The sequence below is a fragment of the Apaloderma vittatum genome, unplaced genomic scaffold (assembly GCF_000703405.1).
Source record: "Apaloderma vittatum isolate BGI_N311 unplaced genomic scaffold, ASM70340v1 scaffold25663, whole genome shotgun sequence".
In the NCBI taxonomy this organism is placed as follows: Eukaryota; Metazoa; Chordata; class Aves; order Trogoniformes; family Trogonidae; genus Apaloderma; species Apaloderma vittatum.
In genome coordinates, this window is record NW_009710238.1 from 13,981 (window position 1) to 23,551 (window position 9,571).

General features: G+C 51.3%; 1 protein-coding gene across 1 annotated transcript; it reads right to left on the reverse strand.

Annotated features, from left to right (window-relative positions):
- Window positions 1–1,692: 1,692 nt before the first annotated feature.
- On the reverse strand, window positions 1,693–9,220 carry TMEM8C (transmembrane protein 8C). Its single transcript, XM_009867238.1, has 5 exons — window positions 9,043–9,220; window positions 6,502–6,616; window positions 3,936–4,084; window positions 2,890–3,006; window positions 1,693–1,839 (listed from the first exon to the last, which is right to left on the reverse strand). The coding sequence occupies exons 1-5, from the start codon at window positions 9,175–9,177 to the stop codon at window positions 1,693–1,695; spliced, it is 663 nt and encodes a 220-aa protein (XP_009865540.1). The 5' UTR covers window positions 9,178–9,220.
- Window positions 9,221–9,571: the final 351 nt, after the last annotated feature.

Below are 9,571 nucleotides of genomic sequence, written 5' to 3' on the forward strand. Positions count from 1 at the left end.
CCCCCCCCCTGCCACATTTTGGTCCCGAGGGTGGGTGCTGGCCCTGCACTGGTTGGCACAGCAGCACCCTGGGGCATCAGCAGGGAGAGGGGCAAATGGAAACCTTGCCTGGGATTTTACTGTATGCAATATGGGGTGTTGTTGTACAATTTTACTGGGTTTTTTGGGGTGTTACACCTGAGTACATGGCAGGTGGGAGCAGGAGCTTTCATTTACTCAGCTGGGCCTTAACTAATGTGCCCTCCTTGTTTGCAGGGGGTTTGCCAACCTTTTTTTCCTCCTGCTCAGCCACTGTAAGGCATTGCAGTCACCCGTGTGGGTGACCCCTCAGGAAGGAGCTGTGCACCCCCAGAGCCAGCTCTTGAGCACAATGCCAAGGTGCCTCTTGTGCTCAGCTCTGAATTAGGGGTTGGAGCACTTGGGACTGCTTTTTAGGGGTGCCCTGAGCAATCCTCACATGAAAAAGTACTCCAGTAGCATGCAAGCGATGGGGCAAGTGCTGCATGCAAACCCTCAGAGCATCTTGCAAGACATCCTGAGGGCTGAACGCTGAGAGCGACCCGGTGTGCTGTGCTGGTTTAGGTGCTGGTGAACCCTTTGAAAGCTCTTTGCTAGCACTGGCTCTGTGTGCAGTTGCATCGGCTGTGCCACCGCTTGCCAGTGACTCTGGGATGCTTGAGTGTTCGTAATTCATTTGTATTTTTGTTGGAAGCGCGTTCAGTTTTGGTTGTTGCCCCGTCGCAGGAAGCTGCTCTGATGAATGACCGGGGTGGATTTCTCTTCCAGAGGAACCCAGGCTTAATGTGGGCTTTCTGTGGACATCACTGTATATCAATACTGCTCTAATTGTCCATGACATATAGTCTTGGCTTTTTTCCCAGACAGTCTAAATAAATCATACACTTCTGCTATAGTAAATAGTCTGTTAGAGGAGATGTTATAGGCTTACAGCCCTCCCCCTCCCTCCAGGAGCTTCTTTTCTCTGCCTCTAATTTTCCATGTACTCTCCATATTAATGAGGCTCTCTTCAAGCACCTGCTGCCTGTGCTGCCTGGCCGGGGCTGCACGGACAAAGTGCCCAATGTTGCAGCTCCCTGCAGGCCAGGGAGAGGGGGGCTGCAGGCAGGGGAGGGGGTGGCTGTGCCCGGAGCTCAGCTTTGGGGGCTGGCATCTGCCCTGGACTGAGCAGGACCTGAGCTGCAAAGTTTCTTGCACCGCTTAGGAAACACTGACATTGCACGCTTGCAAAGTCTTTGTTAGTATATATTATTTACATCAAAAGAATGCATAAATAAAATAGTAAATATCTCACAAAAATACAGGTTCTGTTAATTGGGCATTCCAAAGGAAGATCCCATGTGCTCAGGCTGGGCAAACTCCCAATGGAGAGCACAACTCAGGCCCCCTTGGGCTGGCGCAGGTGACAGCCCGGACAGTGACAAGGTCTCCTGAGGGCTGTAGCCCAGACAAGCATTTCTCCAGGGACAAGTCCTGGTATGTAGTAAACTGGAAGCGCAACCTCTGCTAGGGCTGACGGTGGAAAGGTGAAGACTTTCCGGGGAAGAAAAGCTCAGGGCATGCACAGAGCTGTTGGGAGAAGCTGCCTGTGTCTCGGAGGAAAACGCACGGGGCAGGTGTTTTGCTTTGGGTTGCATCACCCCGGGAGCAGCAAAGTGAGTGCCCCACTTGCCCTCAGACGCAGCAGCAGAGCGTGGAGCAGTCAAGCCTGGCAGGGGTCCCGGCGCTCCCAGCCTTCTTGTTCTCCTTGGGCAGCAGCAGCACGAAGGCCATGGCCAAGGCGCAGTGGTAGAAGCTGTGCACGTAGGTGTAATCCCACTCCTGCAAGTAAGGAAAGCGTTAGTGAGACCTGCTGGGACCACGGGAGCAGCAGTGCTGGGGGGGCTCTGCCTTGGGTGCAAAACCTTAGGTTTCTGTAAGTAGCCAGAAGGAAAGGAATAATAAAAATAAAAAAATAATTTCTGAGCCTTCTGGCTCTTTTTGCTTCAAAGAAGAAAGGATTACCAGCCTTAAAAAAAAAAAAAAAAAAAAGCAAAGTGGATTTAACACATTCCAATTTCCACATTTCCCAATTCTTGAATGAAGTGTTTCATTACCCACCAAAGGACACGGCGGTGAGGCTGGGGCATGGGGGGAGACAGTTTCTGCTAAGTGACGTTTTTATGTTCTGCTAGAATTTGCAATTACTAAATGCTTTGAAAAATAATCCTTGGGGATGACCGTGAAGTTGTATCTAGCAGCTCCCAATGCACAGAGCAGCCGTAACGGCGGGACTGAGCTCAGGCAGCTGTGTCGGGGGGTTATCGCCTTCCCTGCTTGGGACAGACAGACCCTTTTGCGCAGGACAGGCAGACTGGCCAGTGGTGAGAGCGGAAGGTTATAGACACGGGATCTAGTGCCCATGGGAGTCAGCCGAGAGTCTTCTTTGGCACGAGGCAGCTTTGGATCTGGCCATGCTTGGGTCATATCAGGTCCCTGCCGTGGCTCTGCAAGGTGTCCTTAAGTCACCCACACCCAGTTTCCAAAAAAACCCCGCTTGCATTTGAGAAAGCCAATTTGAGGATCGTGCACAGCTGAAGAAAGTACGGACCATGTCCTTGTGACTCACTTAACAGGGAGAAAAGAGAGCAAGCATCACCTTCTGTGCCACTCGCTGTCACATCTGTCCCTGCCCATGCTGCAGTTAGCGGGCCAGGGCTGGGATGGGGACAAGCTGCCAGACCCCATCACGCCAACCCCGGGGGCCTGCACCTGAGCTGGGTTTTCTCCAAGGTTGGATGCAGCCCAGCGATGCAAAAGGGGTGGTCTCCTACCTTGGTAATGTCCTTTACACCTTGTAAAGTCAGGGTGATCAAATGTGCAAGCAGGTACCTCAAAGAAGAACCTCAGCATCAGTGCTAACGCCCCGAAACAGAAGCCAGGACCGATCTGTTGAGTGTAGACGCTCTTGTCTGGATAGAGCCCTTTCTTCTCTTTCATCTTTTGTAACTGGAAGGAAAGAGAGAGCACACCAAGCATATTCATCTGAATTTAGCTGGCTGCTCTACATCCAAAAGATCCCATGAATGCTGAAATAAAACCAGGCAAAACCCACTGACCAGCTCACCCTGGCTGCGGGGTCCCCCCTCTGCCTGCACACTGCAGTGGGTCCCCCTGCTTCATTTCTGATCATAATGCTGTTTTCTTCACGTTCAGCCCCAAAGCCAGCTCAGGGGATGTGTGCCCTCCCACTCTCCAGGAGAGCGGATCCCAGCAGAGTACCCGTGGGCTGCTCCCGCACCTCAGTCCCCTCCTTGCCTGTCCTCTCCTCATTGTGGCTGCTTGCTTTTAGCTGTTGGCCGGGCAGTTAGCTGAGGTTTAGCAAAAGAATATAGCTGGGATTTGCGTCACGTGTATTTCCATGATGCCTGGTAGCGTCTTCCTGCAATTTTTATCCCGTCACTGAATCATTCTCCTCCTTGCCCTTGCTCCCACCTGAGCCCACAGCTTCTGTAGTGCCCGACTGTCCCAGCTGGATTCAGGCAGACTATAAGCAGCTTCCTCCTGACTTTATCACTGCGGTTTATACACATCTTCTAGAAGCTCCAGGGCGGTTTACCAGACCCCTCCACGTCTGAGTAGCTGTAAAAACTCCATAAATACATTCAGCCTAATTAGAAATGCAGGGACAGGGGATGTGGTAGATTGCTCAGACCCATCAAATCTGGTGTTTTTCACAAAGACTGCTTGCTCTCTGCCCGCTCACTGCCTGGGCTGAAGGAGAGCTGCTGCTTAATCACCGTGGTGGCCTGTCTGGTGAGATCCGGACTTCGAGGAGGAAACTACTGACACAGGTCAGACCCCTCTGTGCAGGGCTCAGCCCCTTCCCCTCCACGAGCATCTTGCAAAGCCCCGGAGCGATGCCCTTCCCCACGTACCCATTTCACGGTTATCACGAGGACGGCCGTCCCGATGGGTCCCGAGTAGACGCCGTAGCCCCAACGGTCGTGGTAGATCCTCACGGCGATAGTGAGGACACCAAACATGACGAAGGTCGATCTCTTCGGCTCGTCAAACTCTGCCAGGGCTGTGCGGCACCAAGCACAGGGAACGTCAGGTCACCCACCCCCTTCCTCAGCTGCTCCCCCAAAGCCTTGCTGGGGTCTGTCCCACTTGCCCTGGGGACCCTCAGCATCACATCCAAGTCTGGTTTGCCCTTCTTATGCCTCACAGCTGGGGAAACTGAGGCACACAGGGCCAAAGCAAACCATCCTGAGACATCTGAGACTTAAGAGCCGGTTCTAGAAGTCTCATGTTCATGTGCTGCATTTGGAAGTTAAAGGAGATTTCCCACCTGTATTTCTCTTTGCTGCCTCAACCCAGAAGCTGGAGGCGATTGCAAAGGTGCTTGCACTCAGTGACGCCTCCATCAGCTCTGGGGTTCATCCTACATCTCCAACCCTCCCAAAATTGCCATTTTACCCAGATGCAGCCTCCATCGTCCTGCTCTGGTAGGACCATGCTCGCTGGTGCGATGGGGACTGGGCTGCCTGGCCGTGCCGGCACCTGCCTGAGATTTGCAAGCTGGAAGTCGCCAACACGAGTAAATTATTAGAGGCTTTTGTTTAGCACAGAATGGGGTAATAACTGATAAAAAGTTATGGATCCCAGCGGGCTTCGTGCTTTTCCAGCTCGCACAGCTGTGTTATGGCTGTCCTGGATTTGCATTCCGGGAAGCATGCCCGAGGGTCTGTGTCCGCACATGTGTGCTCGGGCTTTACAAGCCACAGCGAGAGGCTTCCCTGGGCTTCAGTCACCACACCTTCCACGTCCTTGGATCGTGGTTTTATGGGGAGTTTGGCTAAGGGATAATGTCCGCATTTTAATCTCTATTGTTTCCCTGCGGGTCAATATTTTAAACATCATAGTTCAGGATTTGTATTTTTTTTGCAAGGTTTTTGAATGCAGTAATGAAGCAATCAAGTTGAATTTTGCTGCAAGGAGCCAAAGTGTCTGGATCAGCTCTGACCTACTCTGACACTGCTGTTGTCTACTGAAAATGTCCTTTGGAGGTGATTTGCCTCACTGCCTTTTCTAGCTGAGCACTGGACAGAGCCGTGGACAGTGTGTGGGAGCCCACCTTGGGACTTGCACTTTGCAGGAATAGAGCTGTTCCTAAAGTTAATATTTCCCTCACTCATTTTTCCCTGCATGGAAGGTTTATCCCACTGCATGCCCTGGATGAGGAATTCTTCTGTCTGTGCTGCTCAGTGGAGAAGGGAGGAGGGATGGATGCTGCCCCACGGCTCGTGCTGGGCTCAGGGGCTGCCGGAGCCTCTCATCCCTGCCAGAGCTCATGCACCATCCCTGGAGCCCTGAGGGGCAGAAGGGAAAATCCTTTGAGCATTTTGGGGCTGTGAGCATGGTGACCCCAGCTCAGCACCGGGAAAGCTGGGGACGCTGCCTGGCTGGAGCAGGGACAGGGTGTGTGGCTGCTGGAGATGGTCCAGACCTGCTGAGCAAAGTGTTTGCTGTTGGAAAGTGACTGTCCCCTCATCTCTCTCCCCTTACCCTGCTCTCTTCTCCTTTCAGAAACACTCATGTCCTTCCAAAACCTTGTTGATAAAATGGGAAAATAGCAGATTTGATGGGTTTGTCCTTGTTTAGTTCTGTCATATTTTTTGGTTTGTCTCTGTTACACCTTATTTCAGCGGCAGATGAGGAATGAAATGAGCCAAAAGGAGAGTGAAAGAAATGTGGGAAAAGGAAATCTGAGCAATAAGTCAAGGGCCAGGATTTTTAATAAAAAGGAAGTGAAATATATTTCTGCTTTTTTCAAGCAGATCTAATATTTCCTGTCAGCTCAGACTGGACTTTTGATAAAGATATAGCTGTTTTGACTAAACCACTTTGATTTGCATGCTACCAAGGGAAGTGGCAGATTCCGCATTTCTTGATGCCCTCAAGGCAGGGCAGGGTGAGCTGATGGGCTCAGCAAAACGAGGAGAAACGGGAGATTCCCCAAGATACGGGGTTTCAAACTAAAGTCATCTCAAAGTGCTGTCCTGCCTTGAACTAAAGCACGAGGCTGCATGTGTTACTTGCCAATTTGAAATAAATAATTCTGCTCTTGTAAGGACATGCAGAAGAGCTGGTGAAGGCAGAAGAACACTCGATTTACACGAACACCAGGCGCCAGACCTCTGTTTATCTCCAAGAGAAAAACTACCCCAGCCACCACTCAGGATAGTTTTCATGTGTGTCTGGACCCCACCGAGTGCAACTGCTTCCCAAAGCATTAATGATATAAAAATTAATTAAACCACAGTTGGGGCAGATTTCCATCAAAGAGAGTCTCAGAGCTAAGTCTTGCAGATGGGAGCTCAAAGGTGACAACATTTGTGGGGATTGTACCCAGTAACCACCCCAGCAGTGAGGCTGACAGACCCTGCCTGACCCGCAAACGCTGGTGCTCGTTAGGACCCATGAGTGACCCGTGCTTACCCATCAGGGACACCCAGATGGACAGAGCTGTTCCATAGATGCTGAAGTACTCCAGGATATCGTAACGCATGAAGCACAGCACTGACAAGCCGGGGCCGTCACATGCATGGTAAAACTATTAAAAAAGAAAAAGTAAAGAAAAAAGCATTAGAAAACTAGTTCCTTACTCACAGAGCAGTAAGGTAAAGGCTCTCATCAACTGGTTTGAAACAGCCTTTGTGTGGCTGTTGAGAGGATGGCCAGCCAGGACAGAACAGTCTCAGTTACAGCAAGGTCACCTATATGCAATAATGAAAATATTTGAGAGATAATGTCACCGTTCCTCATTGCAAGTTGCCCGAGAGTCAGCATTCTTCTCTCTTAGTACAAATTATTTGTGGACAAGCTTTAGTTTGCCTCTTGGCCTGTGCCAGAATTTGCAATCTAATGACCAGGCTGCTTCGAGCCGAGCTGCGGGTGGTGCGGGGACGTCCTCTCCAGCAGAAAGAGGACTCTGGGGTTATGGTTCTAATTGCGAAAGATTCTTGTAAAACAATTCAAAATGAGTGTCCTGATGAAATGTGTATGGATGCCAGGTCACTGTCCAGGCTAAATAGGGTTTATATGGCCAGTGTCTGAATACTGGGGAATTCACTCATTAGTGCCTCCCTTTAAAAGCTGCTGGTTCCTGCCCATTAGCTCATTGATTAGGTTCTTTGCAAAAAGAAACCCCATTGTCATGCAACACAGATGCAAACGAAGCCAAGAGAAATTTTCCAGTGCAATCAGAGGAATGCTCCCAGTGTTTGCCTGGCGCTGGCCTTTTTCCCCGAGCACGCAGCCCTGTGAGTTTTCTAGTGGTAGCACCAGCGTGCTTCGCTGTTTCTGAAGAAGTCCCTTCACTGCTTGGCAGGACGCCCTTGGAACAATCCTCGCTGTCACGGCGCGGCGGGGATGCTGATATTATTTATAAGGAGGAATTGCTGCAAGTCCTTTGGCTCGCTGCACTTTTCTCGAAAAAGATTGCACCACGGCCGTAATTCTTTTCTCCGTTTGAGATTGGGTTCGGGGAGTCTGGAGACGGGGGGAAGAAAGGGTGGAAGACAAAGAGCGTGTTCCTGGCCGGCGTCGCGGCACTTGTCTGCGACGGACATATGCTTCCCCTGATCTGATGAGGTCTCCTGAGGGAGGAGGAGGGGGATGCTGCAAGAAAGGCAACAGCAGCAGCTGCTGCCCTTCCTACCCCTCCCCGGCCATGCTGGCAGCTGCCTTCCCTTCCCTTCCTTCCCTTCCCTTCCCTTCCCCACGCACAGATATTTTGCCTCTTGAAGCTCTTCGGCAAGGACCTGTTCCACCTCCCCTCGAAACACGTGCCAATTTTCCTATTGACTTCTCGGGGAGGTGGAGCAGACGCGAAACCGGTGCAAAATGAAATCGTAGATGTCTGGCTTCCCCGGGGAGCTGGGGAGGGAAGGGGAGGCGCGGGCTCAGTTGGGACGTTTTTATTAACTAGTCTTGTAGTTTTTATGGAACTGTCAGAATTTCTTCCCATGCATTGTGCTTTAATTTAATTAAATGGTGGATCCTTAGGAATAGGAACCTGGCCCGCATCAGAGCCCTGCTGCCATGGAAGAGCTTTTCACGGTGGGAAGATCCTTTATGGATCCTGCCTCAGTTTCTCTGTCTCTGTGCAAGGGATGTGACAACCCTCATGAGATGCCTTGAGATGAGTGGGGAGAAGAGGTAAACGCAATAGGGGTTGGGTTGCTGGGCTGTTTCCTTCAAAATCTTTAGCAGAACATTGCCATGGGGATAAATAGGAGTTTTTTTCCAATGGGAATGTTGCTTTAAAGCTCAGCCAGTGTGAGTACGGAGGCACCCAGCAGCAACGCAAAGCACAGGGCAGCTTACTGCCAGGAGCAGGAGCTGTTTTGCCTATGTACAGACAACTGACTTTCTCCACTGGTTACTCCCATGTGAGGGCAGGCAGGGTGATTCCAAGCCCGGTGAAACACACTTTTTCAAACTGCTCTGCCCTGGTGCTAATCATTATCTTTCTTGATAGCTCAGCAGCACATTTTAGTTTTCTCTCTCACAGTGCAGAAACTCCCCTGACTCCAGCATAGCTGCCATCACCACCTAGCAATTGCAAAAGCAATAATTTGACTACGTGCTTTTGGCTAAAATGACAGAGGCACTGCAAGAGATTGAATACAATTTAACCCCCAGATTCAGCGTGGCCACTTACTAGCTGTAAAACAAAGAGAAAAACCAGCACCAAAACACTTTGAATCAATCAAGTCTCTTTGCACCCAGACTCTCTCCCAATCTCACAACCATAAAACACCATTAGATCCATGTAAGGGCACTCCTTAGGACATCCTAAACCAAAGAATCAGCTACTCAGCACCTAGCACAATGAGAAATAACAAAAAATGGATATTCTGGGGGTCACGCTTGCTGCCGTTGGGTGGGATCCAGCCACCCTTCCCAGCGGAGACCCAATGCAAGCGGGCATTTGAGGGAATGAGACACACAGGACGGGGTAGGGGGACATCTTACCGCCACGAAGAACATGGTGAAGAAGTAAACCATGGCTTCCATGTGGAAGCGCCGTTTGGCCGCGATGCTGATGGTGGGGAGGAAGACCAAGGTGCTGATGGTGGGCAGAAGGAGCTTGGCCACCAGCGAACCCATGGGTTCCTCGTGAGCCGGCAGCTCCCGGAGATGGGGTCTCTGTGAGCTGGACGGGGACGGTGGAGAAAACAGCCGTGGCGAGAGTGCTTTAAAATTTAAATGCCCTACGTGGTCGAGAGGGCTGTGGGCAGGGAACAGCTGCTGCCGCCGCCGCATTTGCTCCTATCTCTCCCCACCAGCGAAATTCTTGACACAGCCGGTGGCTCCTGGCAGCAAATGCTCTGTGTCCCCAGTGTCGCCCTGGGTGTTTCTGATGGGGTGAAGAGGAATGCTGTCCTTGCACGCCTTGTGCTGGGTGTCAGCCCTGGGGGCACGGTGGGTGAGAGCTGTGGGTTCCCGTGGGGACATCTCACCTCTACCTCCTGCCCTGAGCCCGGGTCAGAGCTGCTGGAGC

Coding starts and splice junctions, on each gene's coding strand:
- TMEM8C (XM_009867238.1), bottom strand. CDS start 9,177: ATGGGTTCGCTGGTGGCCAAGCTCCTTCTGCCCACCATCAGCACCTTG. Junction 6,617..9,042: donor TCACCATGTTCTTCGTGGCG/GTAAGATGTCCC, acceptor CTTTTTTAATAG/TTTTACCATGCATGTGACGG. Junction 3,007..3,935: donor TCGTGATAACCGTGAAATGG/GTACGTGGGGAA, acceptor CTTTCCTTCCAG/TTACAAAAGATGAAAGAGAA.